At 40.8% G+C, this 27,039-nt stretch overlaps 1 protein-coding gene across 4 annotated transcripts in view; it reads left to right on the top strand.

Annotated features, from left to right (window-relative positions):
* Positions 1–27,039, top strand: part of LOC123998604 (cytospin-B-like) — a 187,965-nt gene that overhangs the window by 140,189 nt on the left and 20,737 nt on the right. For all 4 annotated transcript variants that reach the window (XM_046303616.1, XM_046303618.1, XM_046303617.1 and 1 more), the window contains one exon: positions 16,415–16,531. In XM_046303616.1, coding sequence (XP_046159572.1) covers positions 16,415–16,531 — 117 coding nt within the window. The remainder of the gene's footprint in view (positions 1–16,414; positions 16,532–27,039) is intronic.

The raw sequence follows: 27,039 nt of genomic DNA, 5'->3' as shown, positions 1-27,039 counted from the left end.
GGTTGGGCAGTTGAGATCCCTTTCCCTTTTCTACGTAACCATCATTCTGGTTTGATAAAGGTTACTGGTTTGATAAAGGTTAGTATACCTTTCAGTTTCAACAGATTTTAGTATACTGTATGTGGGATACCTATTTTGCTCCATTTAGTAAGGTGGGTCGTGAGATGATATGTCCCAACTAACAGGACTCTAAAAGCTCCAAATCATTTTGTCGAGTTGAAGAGGTCATGTAATGGGGACATAATTAACTGTCACTTTGAAGTATTTTACCAGCCCTGTAGGAATATTGACTCTGCGGCGTGTGTGGTGTGCGTGTGTCTGGTGTGCGTGCCTGTGTGTGAGTTCTCTCTGTTGCACGGCTCAGCTGAAGTAGGTGTCAGGAAACGGGCCTCATATATTTTCTCATCTGTCTGCGTGGAGCCGGAATGGCCTCTCTCTCAGACAGCCCCTTCCCCTGGCTGGAGGTCAGTTGTTATTATACCACAGACGTATTGTTTCAAGGCCTGTGGTCAAACAAGACTCTAAATTAAATTAAGATAGAAAAACAGGCACTAAGGTAATCAAGAGAGGGCTATATCCCATTTAAAGTGAAAACCACTAAAGACACAATGTGTACCAAATGGCACCCTTTTCCTTATAGTGCACTACTTTGGACCAGAGCCCTAGTACACTATATAGGGAATAGAGTGCCATTTGGGACGCATATTTTGAAACTATATTCCTATTGGGGATGCAAAGCCTTATTACAATACTTTTCCTGTGGTCAATAATAATTACTGGGATGGATTTAGATGGCTCTTAGCCTAGCTGTTAGAGCATTGGGCCAATAAATGAAAGGTCGTTGGTTCGAATACCCTAGCCGACAAGATGAAAAATCTGTCGATGTACCCATGAGCAAGGCACTTATCCCTAATTTGCTCTAGGGGTGCCTTACTACTACTGCTGACCTTTTAAACACCTATCCGGTGTATGTGACAGTAAAACATCTTGGTTTTTTTATATGCTAGGATTTTCATTTGATTTAGTTGCTATTATATTACGTTAATACTAGCATAATAAATCTAGGGTCATTATTGATCACGATGAAGGGCTAACTTGGCTATTATGTGTTTGATTTTGAACACCACCCTCCTATCACATCAAACTAAAAGAGGATGGCAGGTTTATTGCAGTTTTTAATGTTGAAAACAAGATACAGTGTGAAGCCACTGTGTACGTGCGGACATACCCGTACATCTCACCTGAGCCCTCTTCCCTTAAATGGAGCAGTGGTGATGGCCATGGGCCTCTATGTATGCGCCCACTCAGGCGGTGTGTGTGTCTGCGTGTGTGTGTGTGTGTGTCAACCTGCCAATACGGCTCGTGCCACTGGCCATACTATAACGACTAACAAGGTCAACGAGATACCATTAAACGTGGTAAACAACACACACAGTGACGTGAGTGCTGGAGGTGGCCGTGCTGTTGCCATGGTGAGGAAGAGATCAATACCCCCCCCCCTCGCCCCGGGGAGAAGGGGTAAACACAACACCACGGTAATGTGACCAAGATTAGTAGATATACACACACACACACACACACACTGGGACCTGAAAGATGTTCTCCAGTGGTGTGTGTGTCAACATCTGGAGGAGAGGCGCGTGCTTGGTGGGACTGCTCTCAGAACACCTCAAATGTCAGCTTCTCAGAAGAGACAATCGATCAGCAAAGACTTTAATGATGCTCTGATTGACTGGGCCCTGTGGGAGCTAGCTAGCCTCTCTCAGAGTGGATGATAGGAGAGAAAGAGCGCTCTCACAGGAAATCAACATTCACTGTTTGTAGATTTCACACAAAAACACAGACACCTCCACACACACACACACACTTAAAACAGAGCTGACCATATGAACATGCCCCGACCAAAGGCCATGCAGAAGACATTATCATCATGACAAATGATCTGTTTGAATGATGATTACAGTATCTCAGTTGTACTGAAATCCACTGCCGGTCACAGACAGTTAATCACTTCAATCACAATCAATACAGAGTCTTTAATAACAAAAGGTTTTGTTCTGATCCCCACCTGCTCTGGTTTCCCACTGTATTTTTATCATGGTGGTCTTTGATGTTGTTATATTATAACCAAAACATAAGCCTTGTTTATTGTTCAGGATGGGAACAATGAGGAGAAGGCGAACAGACAGGCTTAGATGGGAGTCTCAGTCTGGGCTGAACAGAATGTAGCCTCAGCTGGGACTAACTGAGGAGATTGGCCTTCCTCGGTCATCCGGCCCTCTCTGAGAAACAAACACAACCACCCCTGGCGGTAGAGCGGGGGCAAGCTAGGACCCCCAGCAGTGTGAGGAAGAGGGAAGGAGCTAATGAATAGGGGGGTGGGGGTATATCTAGACAGAATAATTAGGACTGTGTCATGATGCTGCTGGGGTGGGCCATAGGGAGAGGCAGCAGACGCATTGGTTAAAATGCATCATGACTCTCCCTGCCTCAAGTACCATGTATATGGGAGATACATACTTACTCAACACAATTCAAACTGACTCAAAGGCCTTGGTATCCCTGTATCCTATTTGACTTCTGCCACTCCTCCTAACACCCGAGAGAGAGAGAGAGAGAGAGAGAGAGACAGACAGACAGACAGACAGACAGACAGACAGACAGACAGACAGACAGACAGACAGACAGACAGACAGACAGACAGACAGACAGACAGACAGACAGACAGACAGACAGACAGACAGACAGACAGACAGACAGACAGACAGACAGACAGACAGACAGAGAACACAGTCCATTATTATATATGGGAGGGCTGCTTAGCTGCCTCACACTCATATTACATTTACACTTTAGCCATTTAGCAGACACTCTTATCCAGAGCAACTTACAGTTAGTGCATTCACTAGGTGGGACAACCACATATCACAGTCAGAGTAAGTTTTTTCTCAATAAAGTAGCTTTCAGCAAAGTCAGCACTAGAAATATATATTTAACTTGACGTGCCGCTCGTGTGTGTGTGTGTGTGTGTGTGTGTGTGTGTGTGTGTGTGTGTGTGTGTGTGTGTGTGTGTGTGTGTGTGTGTGTGTGTGTGTGTGTGTGTGTGTGTGTGTGTGTGTGTGTGTGTGTGTGTGTGTGTGTGTGTGTGTGTGTGTGTGTGTGTGTGTGTGTGTGTTTTCCTGTCCGGCCCTGGCTGCACTTTTCTTTCAGGCTTTCATTGGTCAGGCTGTCATGATTAATTGCATGGTCTATTACGGCAGCTTCCCTTTTCTTTGTTCACCCACTCCTTTACTCAAATAGGGACAGACAAATAGAGACAGGGAGAGGGGCCCAGGGTTTAAAGGGATAGTTCGGGATTTTGCAAATTAAGCCCTTTATCTACTAACCTAGCTAAAAACTAACTTGAAGTCCTCCTTTTCTTTCTCCCTCAAACCCATGTGGACAACCACACACAGCCCCCGACCGCCGCTCCCTTCCAATACAACTGTTGGATTTGAAAATACAACTTGACGTCTCAACCCCACAGAAAATAAAATACAACCGTTTCAGAGAACCAATCTAAGCTCAGCCAGAAATAAGCACAACTCGGAGCAAATACTGATTTACAACAGCTTCCTGTCCAGACCAGTGTGTCACAGCTCTCTTTCGCTTTGAGTCACATGAGTTGCGTCAGCAGGCTATTTATCTACTTCCACAGAGTCAGATGAACTCCCGGATACCATTGTTATTTCTTGAGTCCAGTATGAAGGAAGTTAGAGGTAGTTTCGCAAGCCAATGCTAACTAGAATTAGTGCTAACTTAACGCAAAGACCGTCTTTGCGCTAAGGTAGTTATCATTGGCTCTCAAATACATATTGACTGTAAGGTTTTATTGTAACTCCAATGACAATGTGTTGGGCCAGTGTGGTAGATATGAGAAACAAAATAAAAAAGTGAGAGATGACTGTTGGTTTGTGATGTAGTATGTAGAGAGCTTTATTTATAGTATTGGAACTTCTTTGTTGTCGTAGCTGATGGTGATATTGTATGGCTGACTGGCTGGCAGACTTGCTGGCTGGCTTACTGACTGGCTGACTGGCTGGGCTTCCTAATGCAATCATACTGTATGTTATCTACTTAATATTTTTACTGCAGTGGGCTAAATCAGGGTCACACAAAGTGTTTATTGGTAGTCTTAAACATTTGTCTTAAACAAATCTTCTTTCGACCAATTGATTGGTGTTTTTGTGTTTGGCCTGGTATGTTTCTCAATCAGGGGCAGGTGTCGTTAGTTGTCTCTGATTGACAATCATACTTAGGTAGCCGTTTCGTGGGTGATTATTTTCCGTTTCAGTGTTTGCACCATTCTGGACTGTTTGGGTTTTCATTTTGTTTCTCTTGTTCTTTTTGTATTCTGTATTCATTCTCATTAAATTACATTATGGATACATACCACGCTGCATTTTGGTCCTCTGATCCTTCCTACTACTCCTCAGAAGAGGAAGAAGAAATCCGTTACATAGAGGGAGTCTGACTGAAAAGTTATGCTACCAAAATCCCTAATTTATTTAGGAAAAACATTCCATATTCCCTCAACGCTTGCTCTCTTTACACATATGTATGCATCGCATGCACGTGACCAATAGGGCCTGACCTATAGCTCCTGAGTGGTACAGCGGTCTACGGCACTGCATCTAAGTGCAAGAGACGTCACTACAGTCCCTGGTTCAAATCCAGGCTGAATCACATGATTTGGAGACCAATAGGGGCACAATTGGCCCTGCGTCATCCAAGTTTGGCCGGGGTAGGCCGTCATTGTAAGTAAGAATTTGTTCTTAATTGACTTGCCTAGTTAAATAAAGATTAAGTAATTAAAAAATATATATAATAATCACATCAATAAATTGGTTATAACAAGCTCGGCTAAATGAATGCAGAGGAAGTGACAAATAAACTAAAAATGGGGGACTGTTTACTGGTTGTTCAGGAGGTTTGGAATAAATTTGACTAGTTGTGGAAAATACTGGGGATAAAGAAAAAGAAGGTAAGGAGCAAGCGCTGCATATTATGTCTCACAGGTTAACTTTTGTTGCCAGCGGTTTAGACATTAATGGCTGTGTGTTGAGTTATTTTGAGGGGACAGCAAATGTACACTGTTATACAAGCTGTACACTCACTACTTTACATTGTAGCAAAGTGTCATTTCTACAGTGTTGTCACATGAAAAGATATACTCAAATATTTACAAAAATGTGAGGGGTGTATTCACTTTTGTGATATACTGTATATGGATTTATAAAGCCAGGCATCTTTAACAGTTAGGCTATTGATTATAGACCTAATTAAGTTGGGGTTTCCTCTCTCCTCACTTTTTTTAGACTATTAAGGCAAGGGCTGTTTTATCTTCTCCTAACTCCACTGCTGCCTCCACCGCATTGTTCTCAACACCAATATGCTGGTTAACTTTTCTATTATGCACATAGCAACATGGTCTAGGACAAGGCGCCAATTCAACAGCACACTGATGTGATTCAGAACCGCGGACAGCGACTACTATCCAATGTGGGAGAAAGCGATTTGTTATAAAATAAAATCATTTGTATTTGTGTTGCGTCATTGTTCTTACATAATATAACCATATACAGTTTCAGTAGCACGTCTTAGACTAATGGACTGTGCCATCCCCACGGCCTCCACAATGGATCAGTTCACTCAGACAGGTGCAAATCAGATCGAGGTCTTTTTTGTGTGTTTTTTGCTACTGCTCGACTAAAGAAATCTCGGTAGACCAACAGCCTATCGATCAAACAATCGACCAGTTGACAAAATGGGGTCAGCCCTACATCTCACACACATGATTATGGGCTTAAAATATAGAGTAAAATATAGAGTGGAAATATATTACATTTTGAGTTTGCATTCCAATATTGCACTTTATATACATGACATGACAGAAGACTGAAATATAACAAAACCTTTTGACATAGAAACACCGGATATTAAGGGTGGGAGTTGAAAAAATTATGTTTGTTAATTATGACATTTTGAAAATATTAAAAACATTCCACCCATGAGGCTACTAGAGGATGATTTGGTCATTTGACTGCAGGAAAGAGGTACAGCTGGATTACCGGCAAAGCAAATGTATACTCTCTCTCTCTCCATATCTAGCTTGCCCACTTCCACCTCTCTCCCCCTCTCCTCTCTCACCCCTCTCTCCTTCTCAATCTCCCTTATGCCCCTTCTCTGTCTCTATCTCTCCCCCTCTTCTCGCTCTCTCCCCCACTATACTTTCATTTAATTTCTTTCTCCTTTTGGTTCTAGTAACTGGGCAGCTCAGCCTTTTGTGTAGAGCGAGACATTTCCTGTCGCTTGATGCTGTGTTTGCTTTTCTGAGCCTGGTCCCCGAGTAATGATTGGGTCTGTTGTGTTTTAACATTCATGGTGCCCCCTCTCTCTATCCCCCATCCCCCTTTATTCTGCCCCCGCCCCACCCCCCACCTATACATGGCCAGACCAGACCAGGATGTAACTCTGTGCTCCTCAGAACAAGATACACACACACAGACTATGGACCCCTTCATCCCTCCTCTACCTCCCTGCCCAACCCATGAGTCATTGTCTGAGTCAGACAGACCCTGTGGGTGTATGTATCAGTGTGTCTGGCTGTCTCATCCCCATACAGTAGAATGGGCTCAGAGCTGCTGCTGCTCCAGTCCACAGACTGGCAGGACAGGAGAAAGGAGAGTAGAGGGAGGTATGGAAGGAACTCCCAGCCTACATAACTGTGCAGGTCTGCCTGGGTGGGAGACAATAATAGACAGGCAATGAGTGATCTCACAGTGATGGGATATCTTGTTCTAATCTACATGCTTTTAGTTTGGTGCATTTGTACTGAATGGATTGAGTCTCTAGTGAATCAAGGAATATATTGTAAGGTTCCTTGCTGTTAATAACACAATGGCAGTAATAACATGTTTCTTTCTATCCCATAAATTGGACCCAAGAGCAGCATCTGTTAATGAGAACGGCAGAATGATAAAGTCTCCATCCCAAACGGCACCCTATTCCCTATTTAGAGCACTACTTTTAAATCCAGACTTTTGGCAGTGCAGTGTAATGACGGAATAGGGTACCATTTGGTATGCAGCCAAAGTGACCGTTCTGTAACCTCAGGAATGCATTGCAGCATTTGAGCCACCCCTATCCTCCCAGAAGCCCTGTGACAGGAAGCCCATCTGGGACAGACAGCAGGACAACTAAGTGACAGGGTCAGGGGACCTACAAGGATTGCACCCAGGGGAGACAGCTCTCTGGCTGGGTGTCTTGTTCCCAACATCCCCTCTGGATCTGACAGAACATGGAAAGGAAGAAGGGGACGCAAGAAATAACTCTCAATTCAACTAGGATATACACTGTAAAAAAAGAGTCAACTTAACCAATTGCTTAATCAGCATTATTCTGTGAGTTGGGTGGACTTAAGAAGGACAAGCCATTCTGCTAATGTATAAATGTTTGTTCCCTCAACAAACTTTACTCATAGGGAGTTGAATGTATAAAAACCTGTTGAGTAAAATTACAAATTCGTGTTTGTCGTTCGAAGGTAACACTGTATGTTGGTTCAGCTACACTACCGGTCCAAAGATTTAGAACACCTACTCATTCAAGGGTTTTTCTTTATGTGTACTCTTTTCTACATTGAAGACATCAAAACTATTAAATAACACATATGGAATATATATTTAAATATAATAAAACATATTTTTTATATTTGAGATTCTTCAAATAGCCACCATTTCCCTTGATGACAGCTTTGCACACTCTTGGCATTTTCTCAACCAACTTCTCCTGGAATTGTTTTCCAACAGTCTTGAAGGAGTTCCCACAAATATGCCTAGCACTTGTTGGCTGCTTTTCCTTCACTCTGTGGTCCGACTCATCCAAAACCATCTCAATTTGGTTGAGTTTGGGGGACTGTGGAGCCCAAGTCATCTGATGCAGCACTCCATCACTCTCCTTCTTGGTGAAATAGCCCTTACACATTCTGGAGGTGTGTTGAGTCATTGCCCTGTTAAAAATTAAATGATAGTCCCACTAAGCCAAAACCAGATGGGATGGCGTATCGCTGCAGAATGCTGTGGTAGCCATGCTGGTTAAGTGTTCCTTAAATTCTAAATAAATCAAAGACAGTGTCACGAGCAAAGCACCTCCACACCATAACACCTCCTCCATGCTTTACGGTGGGAAATACACATGCAGAAATATTCTGTTCACCCACACAGCGTCTCACAAAGACACAGCAGTTGGAACCAAAAATCTCAAATTTGGACTCGTGTTTCTTGGCCCAAGCACGTCTCTTCTTCTTATTGGTGTCCTTTTGTCGTGTTCGAACATGAACAGTTGATGTTGAGATGTGTCTGTTACTTGAACTCTGTGAAGCATGTATTTGGGCTGCAATTTCTGAGGCTGAACTTATCCTCTGCAGCAGATGTAACTCTGGGTCTTCTATTCCAGTGGCAGTCCTCGTGAGAGCCAGTTTCATCAGAATGCTTGATGGTTTTTGCGACTGCACTTTCAAAGTTCTTGAAATGTTCCCTATTGACTGACCTTCATGTCTTAAAGAAATGATGGACTGTTCTTGCAATAATATGGACTTGGTGTTTTACCAAATAGGTTTATCTTCAGTATACCCCCTACATTGTCACAACACAACTGATTGGCTCAGACACATTAAGAAGGAAATAAACTCCACAAATTAACTTTTAATAAGGCGCACCTGTTAATTGAAATGCATTCCAGGTGACTACCTCATGAACTGGTTGAGAGAATGCCAAGCGTGTGCAAAGCTGTCATCAAGGCAAAGGCTGGCTATTTGAAGAATCTCAAATATAAAATATATTTAGATTTGTTTGACCCTTTTTTGGTTACTACATGATTCCATGTGTGTTATTTCATAGTTTTGATGTCTTCACTATTATTCTACAGTGTAAAAAAGAGTAAAAATAAAGAAAACCCTTGAATGAGTAGTTGTTCTAAATCTTTTGACCGGTAGTGTATATGCCCAAATGTTAACCAAACGCACAATGCTATTATAGCTGGTTAAATCAAATAAAATGTTTTAATCAAATTGTATTTGTCACATGCGCAGAATACAACACATGTAGACCTTACAATGAAATGCTTACTAACAAGCCCTTAACCAACAATGTAGTTTTAAGAAAAAAAATACGAAAAAAGTGGAATAAAACTAACAAATAATTAAAGAGCAGAAGTAAATAAAAAATAAACAATAGCGAGGCTATATACAGGGGGTACCATTCAATGTGCGGGGGCACCAGTTAGTCCAGGTAATTGAGGTAATATTTACATGTAGGTAGAGTTATTAAAGTGACTGATAGATAATAACAGAGGGTAGCAGCAGCGTAAAAGGGGGGTTAATGCAAATAGCCATTTGATTAGATGTTCAGGAGTCTTATGGCTTGGGGGTAGAAGCTGTTTAGAAGCCTCTTGGACCTAGACTTGGCGCTCCGGTACCGCTTGCCGTGCGGTAGTAGAGAGAACAGTCTATGACTAGGCTGGCTGGAGTCTTTGACAATTTTTAGGGCCTGGATGGCAGGAAGCTTGGCCCCAGTGATGTACTGGGCTGTACGCACTACCCTCTGTAGTGCCTTGCAGTCGGAGACAGAGCAGTTGCCATACCAAGTAGTGATGCAACCCGTCAGGATGCTCTCGATGGTGCAGCTGTAGAATCTTTTGAGGATCTGAGGGCCCATGCCAAATCTTTTCAGCCTCCTGAGCGGGAATATGGCTCGTGTCACTGAGCAGCTCTCAGCTGTGCTTCCCTTTGTAGTCTGTTATAGTTTGCAAGCCCTGCCACATCTGTACGATTCAATCTTAGGCCTGTATTGACACTTTGCCTGTTTGATGGTTCATCAGAGGGCATGGCGTGATTTCTTATAAGCTTCTGGGTTAGAGTCCCACTCCTTGAAAGCAGCAGCTCTACCCTTTAGCTCAGTTCAGATGTTGCCATGGCTTCAGTTTGGGGTATGTACTCGCAGTCACTGTGGAGACAACATCATCGACACACTTATTGATGAAGCCAGTGACTGATGTGGTGTACTCCTCAATGCCATCAGAAGAATCCCAGAACATATTCCAGTCTATGTTTTTTGTTTTACCTTTATTTAACTAGTCAGTTAAGAACAAATTATTATTTTCAATGATGGCCTAGGAACAGTGGGTTAACTGCCTTGTTCAAGGGCAAAACAACATATTTTTTTTTACCTTGTCAGCTCAGAGATTTGATCTTGCAACCTATCGGTTACTAGTCGAACACTCTAACCACTAGGCTACCCTGCCGTAAGTCGCTCTGGATAAGAGCGTCTGCTAAATGACTTAAATGTAAATGTTACCTTACGATTGTAAATTTAATTAACAAACTCTGCTCAAAGTGAGATGAATTTGAACAGCATATTGAGTAAAATGACAAGCTTATGTTTGCTCAAAACCATGCCAACATTATATTTCCCAGCATGCTCTATTGCAGGTTGATTTTCAGAATTTTTTGTTCCAATACTTGTGTTTTTGCATGTACATTAATTGGTTGTTTCATCTTATGCTACACAAATATAAATAAATACAAATTCTAAGCTAATCCAATCTGTTAGTAGTTGCATTACTGAGATGTCTGTTTCAGTTTATATAATTTAGGTCGTCTCAATAAACTATCTTCCCTACCTTGGCAGTCATTGTGAATGCAAGTTGCAGTTGATTAAAAGTTCAAATTGTTGGATATCCTCACTTTGGCTGGATTCCAATAGGAACTGCACATCACTTTGTAAGCCAGCATAATTTGACTTGCAGTAGTTTTAGACCACTGCATTAAGGTCCCTCAAAGAAAGGCCTTATGATATATGTAATGTATTGTCATAAAGAGTTTGGGTTTTACACTGGGAAATATGCAAAAAAGGTGAACATACATTCTCAAGTTGAATTGTATGTTCATTCAGCTATTTGTCCAAATGTTGAGCAAACTCACAATCCAATTGCAGCTGGTTGCCTTACAATTGTAGATTCAATGAACTTTTATACTATTTTGTTGAATAAACTCAAATCCTATTACAGCTGGTTGCCTTATGCTGAATCAACTTGTTTTTACAGTGTGACTGGGAGAGTGGATACCCACTGGGCACACACTGGTTGAATCAACATTGTTTCCACTTGATTTCAATTAAATGATGTTGAACCAAAACGGAATAGACGTTGAATTGACATCTATGCCTAGTGAGTAGGGATGAAAGCTGGAGAAAGCCCATGTCTTTCCTTAGACCTCTGTCTTTTCTTATTGTATGTTGGACATGATGGATGAGGTGCTGTGTGTGGAGAGAGACACACACACAAACCCCTGGACATGCTGCGCTGGATGTTTCTGTAATGAACACGATAGGAGACAGAGTGCTGGTTTCAAGCGCAGGGCGCAGCAGGTGTTTATTTGTAAAGGACCACACGAGGAGGCAAGTAGCTGGGTCCAGGGGCAGGCAAAAGGTCATATACAGGGGTCCAAAAAAGGCAACAGTACAGGCAGAGAGAAGGCTAATGACGTAGCCCGGGAGATCAGGCACAAGGTTGAAGGCAGGACATCTGAAAGGCTAAAGTGCAGGCAGGGAATAGGCAAAAAGGCATCGTTAGTGAGGATGGCCAAAACTACGGTACACAGGAGGACTAATACGGGGAAAAACAGAGCTCCGAATAGAAAAGTGTATCAAAACAAACAATACCACACAATGATGGGGTGCAAAGAACTGAACTAAATAGTGTGTGTAAATGACATACAGGTGTGTGAACAGGTGATCAGAATTCAGGAGATTTGGATCTGGAGAGTGAGCTGGGTTCAGGGGATCTGTGTTTGAGAGTGTGAGCTGGAAAGTGGGCTGGAGAGTGAGCTGCGTTCAGGGGATCTACGTGTTAAAGAGTGTGAGTTGGAAGCAGATGTTTCAGTTGTAAAACACACTGGAATATGGATGAAGGGTTTATGGGAATAAGACAAGACCCTCTTACAAAACATTTGAGAAAGAACACGACAGTTTGATGAGGGGTATTTCCTCATGAGGTGCCTCGTAAATGGGCATCTCTGTGCTGTAGATATTGTTATAAATTGTTGTAAATGGATTGTTGTAAATTGCTATTGTTGTTGTTGTATTTAATTGCATTGAGTGCATGTGAAGTGTTGATCTTGCCCACCTGTCATCTTGCTGCAAAATGAGGACCACAATGGAAATACGCCTCCGGGCTTGATTGTGTTTTTATACTCAATAATCTTTTATCTATGTAATATTGTCTCTGGCTGGAGCGTCCACTTTTAATTATCCAATAAATTCAATCGACCTTAACACACAGTAATACAAGTAGCTCTCCAATCGCACATGAGCTAGCTTATTGATCAACTTTGGACTAAGTATGGAGATGAAACTACACATTCGTTTTCATTTGTGTGTTGCTTCATATGTTAATGTGCTTGAGTGGGTGTTTTTATGTGCTTCCGCATGTCTTAACCATGTTCTCAGGATGTAGATCATTACTTTCCATCCTTTCCGGCTGCATTATAATAGGGGACAATGAAGGTTGACCAGGTTGTTTCCATTCTCTCCTTTATGCATAATGTACTGAATGAGCAACCTAAAGCTAATTGCCAGTTTATAATAGGGGACAATGAAGGTTGACCAGGTTGTTTCCATTCTCTCCTTTATGCATAATGTACTGAATGAGCAACCTAAAGCTAATTGCCAGTTTATAATAGGGGACAATGAAGGGGACAATTGACCAGGTTGTTTCCATTCTCTCCTTTATGCATAATGTACTGAATGAGCAACCTAAAGCTAATTGCCAGTTTATAATAGGGGACAATGAAGGTTGACCAGGTTGTTTCCATTCTCTCCTTTATGCATAATGTACTGAATGAGCAACCTAAAGCTAATTGCCAGTTTATAATAGGGGACAATGAAGGTTGACCAGGTTGTTTCCATTCTCTCCTTTATGCATAATGTACTGAATGAGCAACCTAAAGCTAATTGCCAGTTTATAATAGGGGACAATGAAGGTTGACCAGGTTGTTTCCATTCTCTCCTTTATGCATAATGTACTGAATGAGCAACCTAAAGCTAATTGCCAGTTTATAATAGGGGACAATGAAGGTTGACCAGGTTGTTTCCATTCTCTCCTTTATGCATAATGTACTGAATGAGCAACCTAAAGCTAATTGCCAGTTTATAATAGGGGACAATGAAGGTTGACCAGGTTGTTTCCATTCTCTCCTTTATGCATAATGTACTGAATGAGCAACCTAAAGCTAATTGCCAGTTTATAATAGGGGACAATGAAGGTTGACCAGGTTGTTTCCATTCTCTCCTTTATGCATAATGTACTGAATGAGCAACCTAAAGCTAATTGCCAGTTTATAATAGGGGACAATGAAGGTTGACCAGGTTGTTTCCATTCTCTCCTTTATGCATAATGTACTGAATGAGCAACCTAAAGCTAATTGCCAGTTTATAATAGGGGACAATGAAGGTTGACCAGGTTGTTTCCATTCTCTCCTTTATGCATAATGTACTGAATGAGCAACCTAAAGCTAATTGCCAGTTTATAATAGGGGACAATGAAGGTTGACCAGGTTGTTTCCATTCTCTCCTTTATGCATAATGTACTGAATGAGCAACCTAAAGCTAATTGCCAGTTTATAATAGGGGACAATGAAGGTTGACCAGGTTGTTTCCATTCTCTCCTTTATGCATAATGTACTGAATGAGCAACCTAAAGCTAATTGCCAGTTTATAATAGGGGACAATGAAGGTTGACCAGGTTGTTTCCATTCTCTCCTTTATGCATAATGTACTGAATGAGCAACCTAGAAGCTAATTGCCAAGCTAATTGCCAGTTTATAATAGGGGACAATGAAGGTTGACCAGGTTGTTTCCATTCTCTCCTTTATGCATAATGTACTGAATGAGCAACCTAAAGCTAATTGCCAGTTTATAATAGGGGACAATGAAGGTTGACCAGGTTGTTTCCATTCTCTCCTTTATGCATAATGTACTGAATGAGCAACCTAAAGCTAATTGCCAGTTTATAATAGGGGACAATGAAGGTGACCAGGTTGTTTCATTCTCTCCTTTATGCATAATGTACTGAATGAGCAACCTAAAGCTAATTGCCAGTTTATAATAGGGGACAATGAAGGTTGACCAGGTTGTTTCCATTCTCTCCTTTATGCATAATGTACTGAATGAGCAACCTAAAGCTAATTGCCAGTTTATAATAGGGGACAATGAAGGTTGACCAGGTTGTTTCCATTCTCTCCTTTATGCATAATGTACTGAATGAGCAACCTAAAGCTAATTGCCAGTTTATAATAGGGACAATGAAGGTTGACCAGGTTGTTTCCATTCTCTCCTTTATGCATAATGTACTGAATGAGCAACCTAAAGCTAATTGCCAGTTTATAATAGGGGACAATGAAGGTTGACCAGGTTGTTTCCATTCTCTCCTTTATGCATAATGTACTGAATGAGCAACCTAAAGCTAATTGCCAGTTTATAATAGGGGACAATGAAGGTTGACCAGGTTGTTTCCATTCTCTCCTTTATGCATAATGTACTGAATGAGCAACCTAAAGCTAATTGCCAGTTTATAATAGGGGACAATGAACCAGGTTGTTTCCATTCTCTCCTTTATGCATAATGTACTGAATTAAAGCTAATTGCCAGTTTATAATAGGGGACAATGAAGGTTGACCAGGTTGTTTCCATTCTCTCCTTTATGCATAATGTACTGAATGAGCAACCTAAAGCTAATTGCCAGTTTATAATAGGGGACAATGAAGGTTGACCAGGTTGTTTCCATTCTCTCCTTTATGCATAATGTACTGAATGAGCAACCTAAAGCTAATTGCCAGTTTATAATAGGGGACAATGAAGGTTGACCAGGTTGTTTCCATTCTCTCCTTTATGCATAATGTACTGAATGAGCAACCTAAAGCTAATTGCCAGTTTATAATAGGGGACAATGAAGGTTGACCAGGTTGTTTCCATTCTCTCCTTTATGCATAATGTACTGAATGAGCAACCTAAAGCTAATTGCCAGTTTATAATAGGGGACAATGAAGGTTGACCAGGTTGTTTCCATTCTCTCCTTTATGCATAATGTACTGAATGAGCAACCTAAAGCTAATTGCCAGTTTATAATAGGGGACAATGAAGGTTGACCAGGTTGTTTCCATTCTCTCCTTTATGCATAATGTACTGAATGAGCAACCTAAAGCTAATTGCCAGTTTATAATAGGGGACAATGAAGGTTGACCAGGTTGTTTCCATTCTCTCCTTTATGCATAATGTACTGAATGAGCAACCTAAAGCTAATTGCCAGTTTATAATAGGGGACAATGAAGGTTGACCAGGTTGTTTCCATTCTCTCCTTTATGCATAATGTACTGAATGAGCAACCTAAAGCTAATTGCCAGTTTATAATAGGGGACAATGAAGGTTGACCAGGTTGTTTCCATTCTCTCCTTTATGCATAATGTACTGAATGAGCAACCTAAAGCCAGTTTATAATTGAAGGTTGACCAGTTTATAATAGGGGACAATTGAATAATAGGGGACACCAGGTTGTTTTCCATTCTCTCCTTTATGCATAATGTACTGAATGAGCAACCTAAAGCTAATTGCCAGTTTATAATAGGGGACAATGAAGGTTGACCAGGTTGTTTCCATTCTCTCCTTTATGCATAATGTACTGAATGAGCAACCTAAAGCTAATTGCCAGTTTATAATAGGGGACAATGAAGGTTGACCAGGTTGTTTCCATTCTCTCCTTTATGCATAATGTACTGAATGAGCAACCTAAAGCTAATTGCCAGTTTATAATAGGGGACAATGAAGGTTGACCAGGTTGTTTCCATTCTCTCCTTTATGCATAATGTACTGAATGAGCAACCTAAAGCTAATTGCCAGTTTATAATAGGGGACAATGAAGGTTGACCAGGTTGTTTCCATTCTCTCATTTATGCATAATGTACTGAATGAGCAACCTAAAGCTAATTGCCAGTTTATAATAGGGGACAATGAAGGTTCACCAGGTTGTTTCCATTCTCTCCTTTATGCATAATGTACTGAATGAGCAACCTAAAGCTAATTGCCAGTTTATAATAGGGGACAATGAAGGTTGACCAGGTTGTTTCCATTCTCTCCTTTATGCATAATGTACTGTATGTAAATAAATGCTTCATTTAAGCTTGTTATGGTTGTTAGACTTTCTTATTGACACATCCACTGCTGGTACTAGAAGAAAAAGGACACCTTCCTCTCTCTATACATATATCTTTCTGTCTCTCTCAATCGCTCTCTCTCTCTCTTTCTCTCTCCATCTATCTCTCTTGTAGAACATTGATGTGACAAACTTCAGCAGCAGCTGGAGTGATGGCCTGGCATTCTGTGCTCTCCTCCATACATACCTGCCCGCACACATCCCTTACCAGGAACTCATCAGTCAAGACAAGGTACCCATCTCACACACATACATGCATGCATACATGCAGACAACTGCACAAACACACACTCATTCATGTATCATTCCAATTAAGAGCTCATGAACATGGACACCAACACTGATGTGACCTTCTACTTTCTCAATTAATTTCTTCTTCAAGAACCTTTTAGAATACCTCCAAAGCATCATTCATTGTGCAACACTTTAATACCTTACACTAAAGTCTATTGTATGAGAAACATAGGCTGAGATTTACTAAAGGTATGTAGGGGCACACAACCTGTTTTGCGTGTTAAATAGCATTTTACTGTGGTGACCATTTTACTAAAGGGGTGCGTAAGCATCACAGCATGTAAAACCTACCAAATGTGGTGGCGCATGTTCCTTTACATTTGGGAGATCCTCCAAAGCACCATTGATAAAGACACAATTTAATCCCTTAGACCAGTGGTTCCCAAACTTTTTAGAATCCCATATCCCTTTGAACATTCAACCTCCAGCTGCGTACCCCCTCTAGCACCACGGTCAGCTCACTCTCACTCTCACACACTTTTTGCTGTCATTGTAAGCCTGCCACACACACACACACTATACGATACATTTTTTAAACATAATAATGAGTGTGAGTTTTATCACATCCCGACTCGTGGGAAGTGACAAAGAGCTCTTATAGGACCAGGGCACAAATAATAATAATGAATCATTTTGCTCTTTATTTAACCATCTTACATTTAAAAAAAACACATTTGTTCATAGAAAATTGTGAATAACTCACCACAGGTTAATGAGAAGGGTGTGCTTGAAAGGGTGCACATAACTCTGCAATGTTAGGTTGTATTGGAGAGAGTCTCAGTCTTAAATCATTTTCCACACACAGTCTGTGCCTGTGTTTCATTTTCATGCTCGTGAGGGCGAGAATCCACTCTCACATACGTAGGTAGGTGTTTGCAAAGGGCATCAGTGTCTTAACAGCGCAATTTGCCAAGGCAAGATACTCTGAGCGCAGCCCAATCCAGAAATCTGTCAGTGGCTTCTGAATAAATTACATTTTCACAGAACCGCTTGTTGCAATTTCGATGAGTCCCTCTTGTTCAGATATCGGTAAGTGGACTGGAGGCAGGGCATGAAAGGGATAACGAATCCAGTTGTTTGTCGTCCATTTCGGGAAAGTACCTGGGTAATTGTGCACCCGGCACACTCTCACTCAGGTGCTTCTCTATATCACATTTGACATTGTCCGTAAGCTTGAGTTCATTTGCACACAAAAAATCATACAATGATGGAAAGACCTGTGTGTTGTCCTAATGCAGACAGAGAAGAGCTCCAACTTCTTAATCATAGCCTCAATTTTGTCCCGCACATTGAATATACTGTAATTGCAGAGTCCCTGTAATCCTCGATTCAGATCATTCAGGTGAGAAAAAACATCACCCAGATAGGCCAGTCATGTGAGAAACTCATTATCATGCAAGCAGTCAGATAAGTGAAAAATATGGTCAGTAATGAAAACTTGTCAATACTTTTCCCCTTGATAACTAGCGCACTTCTGTATGTTGGAAAAGCGTTACATGGTCGCTGCCCATATCATTGCATAGTGGAGAAAATAAACGAGAGTTCAGGGGCCTTGCTTTATCAAAGTGAACAATCTTCACTGTAGTGTCCAAAACATCTTTCAACCTGTCAGGCATTCCCTTGGCAGCAAGAGCCTCTCGGTAGATGCTGCAGTGTACCCAAGTTGAGTCAGGAGCAACTGCTTGCATGCGCATTACCACTCCAATATGTCTCCCTGTCATGGCTTTTGCACCATCAGTACAAATACCAACACATCTTGACCACCAAAGTCCATTTGATGTCACAATAATATATATAATAATAATAATAATAAAGCTCTCCAGTACTTTAAAAATATCCTCTCCTATTGTCCTGGTTTCTAGTGGTTTGCAGAAGAGGATGTCTTCCTTAATTGACCCCCCATAAACATTATGGACATATACCAGGAACTGTGCCAGATCTGTTGACTCATCCAGCTGTAATGCATAGAATTCACTGGCTTATCTGCGAAGTAGTAATTGTTTCACAACATCTCCTGTCATGTCACTGATGCGTCGTGACAGTGTTGTTTGATGAAGACATTGTCTGTATAGTTTTTCCCCCAGCATTGTCTCAGCCATATCCGCGGCAACAGGAAGAATTAAGTCCTCCACTCTACACAAGAGAGTAATGGTTAATGTGATTGGATATTAATTATTTGACTAGTCTACCTATATTTGACATTGTGTTGTTATTTCGCTGAACACTAGACTCTAGTTTTGGCAGTAAAAAGAGGCTACTCAGGCGAGAAAAAAACCTCACCCAAATGTATAGCCCTGTTGGAAAATATAAATGGACTGTTTGAAAATGTGAAGAAAATAATGTGAATTTGGCATACAACCGATGGCATTGCGTGCCCCAGTTTGGGAATAACTGCCTTAGACTAAGGCCTAGATTCAATCCGGACGGTGGAAGATCCGCGCTATAGCGCAATTGAACTTTAAATGCAATGTTTCTGCATTCGCGAAGGCTGCATTCACGGTAAACACTGCATACGCGGATCTTCTGCGGTCCGGAATGAATCCAGCCCTAAGGGCTTTTGTATGGCAAGCATGTACCTTTAAAGCCACCCTCTATCACTTGTTGTTAAAGAGAAGCGGCTATATATTAGTGTTAACAAACAGTCCTGCTGTATGTATATGCAGGTGGCATATAGAGAGGAGAGAGAAGGGCACAAAAACACAGCAAACAGGCTCCGCTTCGTGCCACGTGTTGGGTTCAGTACCCCTGTGTTTATTCAACCAGCTCACTATAAACAAAAGAGGACGACACTTTGGCACACACACACACAAACACACATCCGCTGCTGCATGCTATACGTGACAAATTAGCCAGGCTGATTACTATGGTAAAACCTTTCTGTGCCTTCCAGATGACAGACACAAAGCTAGCCCATCCCCAGTGAATTATTCAGTGAGGGCTGTGCGTTGGCTTTAATGTGTTCTGTTGAGTGACTTCCTAGTTTCTAGACTTACAGGCCACCTTTGAAAGCAGAAGTTAGAGTGCACCTTTCCTAGAATGTTCTTTGGATCTTCTATCATTCCATTCCATTTATCCAAGCTCTCTGTCATGGCTCAAAATAAGGTTATTTATCAAACATTATTTACTGTTAGACTCCAACACCATGAGCTTCAGCCTCTTTGGTTTCCCAATCTCAGCTCTCATCCTTTATTAATAAATCATTTTCACGCCGTGCAGCTGACATCATGGGCCTGTCCAAAGCAAACAACAGGGGCTAACTGTTCAAAAATAGTATAGAAATAATAATAGTCTTGAATGTGCATGTATCCCATTCCCAGCCAAAGACAACCACTTTGGTCAGAGTGGTTCTAGGTCTCCAAGAGGTCAGTTCAATCAATGTAGTTTGCAAAGGAAAAAGGAGAGACAAATAAATGACCCCCAACCCTCTTTCCCCAACCCCACCCATCCACGCTCCACTCTCCCACCCCTCTCCCGACGCCCCCTTAAATGACAAAGCGAAAACAGGTTTTATTGAAATTTTTGCAAATGTATTCTAAATAAAAAACAGATACATTATTTACATAAGAATTCAGACCCTTTGCTATGAGAATTGAGCTTTGGTGCATCCTGGTTCCATTGATCATCCTTGAGATGTTTCTACAACTTTATTGGAGTCCACCTGTGGTAAATTCAATTGATTGGACATTATTTGGAAAGGCATACATCTGTCTTTATAAGGTCCCATAGTTGACAGTGCATGTCAGCGCAAAAACCAAGCCATGAGGTCGAAGGAATTGTCCATAGAGCTCCAAGACAGGATTGTGTCAAGGCACAGATCTGGGGAAGAGTTCCAAAAAATGTCTGCAGCATTGAAGTCCCCAAGAACACAGTGGCCTCCATCGTTCTTAAATGGAAGACGTTTGGAATCACCAAGACTCTTCCTAAAGCTGGCCGCCCAGCCAAACTAAGCAATTGGGGGAGAAGGGCCTTGGTCAGGGAGGGGACCAAGAACCAGAAGGACACTCTGACAGAGCTATAGAGTTCCTCTGCGTAGATGGGAGAACCTTCCAGAATGACAACCATCTCTGCAGCACTTCACCAATCAGGCCTTTGTGGTAGAGTGGCCAGACAGAAGCCATTCCTCAGTAAAAGGCACATGACAGTCCATCTAAAGGACTCTTAGAACATGAGAAACAATATTCTCTGGTGTGATGAAACCAATATTGAACCCTTTGACCTGAATTCCAAGCTTCACGTCTGGAGGAAACCTGCCACCATCCCTATGGTGAAGCATGGTGGTGGAAGCATCATGCTGTGGGGATGTTTTTCAGCGGCATGGACTGGGAGACTAGTCAGGGTCGAGGGAAAGATGAACGGAGCAAAGTACAGCGAGATCCTTGATAATAACCTGCTCCAGAGCGCTCAAGACCTCAGACTGGGGTGAGGATTCACCTTCCAACAGGACAATGACCCTAAGCACACAGCCAAAACAACACAGAAGTGGCTTCAGGACAAGTCACTGAATGTCCTTGAGTGGTCCAGCCAGAGCCTGGACTTGAGTTTGATCGAACATCTCTGGAGAGACCTGAAAATAGTTGAGCAGCAACGCTCCCCTTCCAACCTGACAGAGCTTGAGAGGATCTGCAGAGAAGATTGAGAGAAACTCCCCAAATATAGTTGTGCCAAGCTTGTAGCGACATACCCAGGAAGACTCAAGGCTGTAATCGCTGCCAAAGGTGCTTCAACAAAGTACTGAGTAAACACTTATGTGTTTAAATGGGATATTTCAGGGGGGGGGGCATGCATTTGCAAACATTTCTAAAAAACAGTTTTTGTTTTGACATTATGGGATATTGGGTTTAGATTCATGAGGGGGGGAAGCTATTTAATCAATTTTAGAATAAGGCTGTTACGAAACAAAATGTGGAAAAAGTCAAGGGGTCCGAATACTTTTCCGAATAATTTCCCGAACACCCCTTGCCTTTTCCACATTTTTATTATGTTACAGCCTGAATTTAAAATTGATTAAATTGAGATGTATTGGTCACTGGCCTACACACAGTACCCCTTAATATCAAAGTGGATGTTTTTTAAAACATTTTTACAGATCAATTAAAAATGAAAAGCTGAAATATCTTGAGTCAATAAGTATTCAACACTTTGTTATGGCAAGCTTCAGTCGAGCAGTGAATATCAAACAGATCCAACCACAAAGACCAGGGAGGTTTTCCAATGCCTCACAAAGAGGGGCACCTATTGCTAGATGGGTATTAATAAACAAAGCAGACATTGAAATGCCTTGGAGCATGGTGAAGTTATTAATTACACTGATGGTCTATCAATACACCCAGTCACTACAAAGATACAGGCGTCCTTCCTAACTTAGTTGCCGAATAGGAAGGAAACCGCTCAGGGATATCAACATGAGGCCATGTTACAGAGTTTAATGGCTGTGATAAGAGAAAACTGAGGAAATACATTGTAGTTACTCCACAATAGTTACCTAATTGACAGGGTGAAAAGAAGGAAGCCTGTACAAATATTACAAAACATGCATCCTGTTTGCAACAAGGCACTAAAGTAACACTGCAAATATGTGGCAAAGCAGTTCACATTTTGTCCTGAATACAAAAGTGTTATGTTTGGGGGAAATACAATACAACACATTACTGAGTACCAAGCTCCATATTTTCAAGTATAGTGGTGGCTGCATCATGTTTTGGGAATGCTTTTAGTCATTAAGGACTGGAGAGTTTTTCTGGATAAAAATGAACTGAATAGAGCTAAGCACAGGCAAAATCCTAGAGGAAACCCTGGTTCAGTCTCCTTTCCACCAGACACTGGGAGATTAATTAACCTTTCAGCGGGAGAATAACCTAAAACACAAGGCCAAATCTACACTGAAGTTGCTTACCAAGAAGACAGTGAATGTTCTGCTCGAAAATCTACGGCAAGACCTGAAAATGGTTGTCTAGCAATGATCAACAACCAATTTGACGGAGCATTAAGAATTTCGAAAATAATAATGGCCAACTTTTGCACAATCCAAGTGTGGAAAGACTCACAGCTGTAATCACAGCCAAAGGTGCTTCTACAAAGTATTGACTCTTGAATGTGAATATTTATATAAATTGGATATTTCTGTATTTCATTTTCAATAGATTAGCAAAAAATTATAAAAACATGTTTTCACTTTGTCATTATGGGGTATTGAATGTAGATGGGTGAGAGAATAAATATATATTTATTCCATTTTGAATTCAAGCTGTAACACAACAAAATGTGGAATATGTTAAAGGGTATGAATACTGTCTGAAGGCACTGTAGATCTGTGGACCGTACCTTTTGAATTGCTAGCTCAGAATATGAGTTTTCCAAAAGAACATTGAGGTCAGTACTTTCGGGAGCCTAGAAATCCCATCATTGGATGGTTCTGTAGTTGGGTAGCTGACCTAAATTGTAAATATAGAAGAAAGGAGTTGCCTGGTACTGTCTTTCAAATCTTGACATGTTCTCAAACCATTACTTCCATGATATTGGCAAGGATACAGATTCCACATTTGTACCATTGAGGGGATGCTAAAGATCGCAAGCCATTATTGTTAAATATTGGAGTATGGGCATGCCATTTTGATTCCCAGTTACATCGTTTTTTCAATATAAATTGTGTGAGCAATCGTTTAAGGGATATATCAGTGGAGACCACCTCTTCCAGAGCAATAGGAGACACCATATTTTTCACTATACTCAGCCAGAAGAATCATGTCTAAACCATTTTAAGATGGGGCGAAATGCTAGTGCCTGGAAATACAATTTAAAGTTTGGTATGGATAGTCCTCTCACGTCTTTCCCTCTTTGTAAGTTTGTTAATTTTATCCCGGATCGCATAACTGAAATATACATTTTGAAACAGCACAATGCATTTTATCCCAAAAGCCAGATTGGGAACACATGGGGCGTATTGAACTACGGAAATTCAGCCGAGGCAATATAGTAATTTCGGCAATAGATATTCTCCCAGTTATAGGAACTGGGATGTTAGTCCATCTACTGAGATCAGATTGAGTTGATTAAAGCATTCTGTTAAAGATTCTGCCAATGGTTTTATCTAAGGAAGGAAATATATAATGGGAAACAATTGGGATTCCATAAGTCTTGAGAGGCAGTAGGGCTGGTTTGGTTAGATACATTTCATAACTTGAGATGAAGCTGAATTTATCTAGAAACTTCAATGCGTTTGGGAGTGATTGAAATACATTGTCTAGATATAGTAAAATATTGTCTGTGCATAATCAGATGAAGTGATCAGCAGATTTTAGGGAAATGGTTGTTATTTCCTTCCATTTACATTGTCCAGGGGGTCCATTGATAATAAAAATAGCAGAGGAGAAATCGGATTGCCTTGTCTACTGCTTCTAGTGATTCTGAATAAATCCGAGCAGATTCAGGTTGAGTGTTTAATAGTCACATGTACAGGGTTGCAGGTGTAATTGCAGGCTACAGTGAGAATATTAGGCTCCGAGCTCCAACATGCAGGACTAAGTGAAATAAAATAAAGAAAATGTTTTTAAAAAATATATATATATATATAGTACCAGTTAAAAGTTTGCATACACCTACTCATTCAAGTTTTATTTTTTTATTTGTACTATTTTCTACATTGTAGAATAATATTGAAGACATCAAAACTATGAAAACTAAACTATGAAATAACACATGGAATCATGTAGTATGTAGTATCATGTAGTAAGCAAAAAATCAAAATATATTTTCGGTTTTAGATTCATTACAGTAGCCACCCTTTACCTTGATGACAGCTTTTCACACTCTTGGCATTCTCTCAGTCATCTTCATCTGGAATCATTTTCCAACAGTCTTGAAGGAGTTCCCACATATGCTGAGCACTTGTTGGCTGCTTTTCCTTCACTATGCGGTCCAACACATCCCAAACCATCTCAATTTGGTTGAGGTCATGTGATTGTGGAGGACAGGTCATCTGAAGAAGTACTCCATCACTCTCCTTCTTGGTCAAATAGCCCTTACTCAGCCTGGAGGTGCGTTGGGTCATTGTCCTGTTGAAAAACAAATGATGGTTCTACTGAGTGCAAACCAGATAGGATAGGGTATCGCTGCAGAATGCTGAGGTAGCCGTGCTGGTTAAGTGTGCCTTGAATTCTAAATAAATCACTGACAGTGTCACCAACAAAGCACCATCACACCTCATTCGCCATGCTTCACGGTGGGAACCACACATGCAGAGATCTACATGCGTCTCACAAAGACACAGCGGTTGGAACCAAAAATCTCAAATTTGAACTCATCAGACCAACGGACAGATTTCCACTGGTTTAATGTCCATTGGTCGTTTTTCTTGGCCCAAGCAAGTATCTTCTTTGTATTGGTGTCCTTTAGCAGTGGTTTCTTTGCAGTGATTTGACCATGAAGGCCTGATTCATGCAGTCTCCTCTGAACAGTTGATATTGAGATGTGTCTGTTATTTGAACTCTGTGAAGCATTTATTTGGGCTACAATTTCTGAGGCTGGTAACTCTAATGAACTTATCCTCTGCAGCAGAGGTAACTCTGGTTCTTCCTTTCCTGTGGCATTCCTCATGAGAGCCAGTTTCATCATAGCAGTTGATGGTATTTGTGACTGCACTTGAAGAAACTTTCAAAGTTCTTGAAATGTTCCATATTGACTGACCTTCATGTCTTAAAGTAATGATGGATTGTGATTTCTCTTTGCTTATTTGAGCTGTTCTTACCATAGTACGGGCTTGGTCTTTTACCAAATAGGGATATCTTCAGTATACCACCCCTACTTTGTAACAATACAACTGGTTGGTGTAAATGCATTAAGAAGGAAATGAATTCCACAAATGAACTTTTAACAAGGCACACATGTTAATTGAAATGCATTCCAGGTGACTACCTCATGAAGCTGTGTGAGAGAATGCAAAGCTGTCATCAAGGCAAAGGGCAAAGGGTGGCTACTTTGAAGAATGTCAAAACACTTGTTTGCTTCTTACACGATTCCATATGTGTTATTTCATAGTTTTGATGTCTTCACTATTATTCTACTATGTATAACATAGTAAAAATAAAGAAAAACCCTTGAATGAATAGGTGTGTCCAAACTTTTGACTGGTACTGTATATACACTACCATTCTAAATGTTGGAGTCACTTAGAAATGTCCTTGTTTTTGAAAGAAATGCACATTTTATGTCCATTAAAATAACATCAAATTGATCTGAAATACCGTGTAGACATTGTTAATGTTGTAAATGACTATTGTATCTGAAAATGTATGATTTTTTTATGGAATACCTACATAGCCGTACAGATGCCCATTATCAGCAACCATCACTCCTGTGTTCCAATGGCACTTTGTGTTGGCTAATTCATGTTTATCATTTTAAAAGGCTAATTGATCATTAGAAAACCCTTTTGCAATTATGTTAGCACAGCTGAAAACTGCTGTTCTTATTAAAGAAGCAATAAAACTGGCCTTCTTTAGACTCGTTGAGTATCTGGAGCATCAGCATTTGTGGGTTCGATTACAGGCTCAAAATGGCCAGAAACAAAGAACTTTCTTCTGAACCTTGTCAGTCTATTCTTGTTCTGAGAAATAAAGGCTATTCCATGCAAGAAATTGCAAAGAAACTGAAGATCTCGTACAATGCTGTGTACTACTCCCTTCACAGAACAGCGCAAACTGTCTCTAACCAGACTAGAAAGAGGAGTGGGAGGCCCCGGTGCACAACTGAGCAAAGGGACAAGTACATTAGAGTGTCTAGTTTGAGAAACAGACGCCTCACAAGTCCTCAATTGGCAGCTTCATTAAATAGTACAATCAAAACACCAATCTCAACATCAACCGTGAAGAGACGATGCTTCAGTCTGAGATATGGCTTTTTCTTTGCAACTCTTCAATTTAATGATTGTAAAGATACGACAATGTCCAGGAAGTGAAGTCTATATTCTAAATCATATATTCTAAATCAGATTGGACACCCAGCAAGGGCATCCAATCCGGCCCGCAGGTGGTCTGAGTAAAACATGTATTTATTAGTATTGTTATTTAATTTTTTGTCTTATTTTTTGTGTGTAGTAAAACAAACTCAATATACTTTTAAATGACTAAAACCAAAACGAAACAGTGTAGAAATGATAATGGTTTCTTGACTGTGTCCAGCTTGCTAACAATAACCAAAATTAAAGCTAGACAGTCAGGAAGTAACGAAAATTCCTAAAACGATGAATAGAGGACTATGTTTTGCAAATTCTGTCGGCGAGGAAATAGAATACATTTTCTGTGCGGCCCTCCGGAGCAACATTTGAATGACACATCTGTTCTAGATACTCTAGACAATAATACATCATGGCCAGTAGGTCAGGTCCTCTCTTGGAGGTAAATGCAATAGTGTAAATGGAGTAGTAGCCCATATGGGACACCTCAGTATATT

Source organism: Oncorhynchus gorbuscha, linkage group LG16 (assembly GCF_021184085.1).
Source record: "Oncorhynchus gorbuscha isolate QuinsamMale2020 ecotype Even-year linkage group LG16, OgorEven_v1.0, whole genome shotgun sequence".
Classification (NCBI taxonomy): Eukaryota; Metazoa; Chordata; class Actinopteri; order Salmoniformes; family Salmonidae; genus Oncorhynchus; species Oncorhynchus gorbuscha.
The sequence above is the reverse complement of the archived record's forward strand: the minus strand, read 5'-3'. Positions and strand labels throughout refer to the sequence as shown.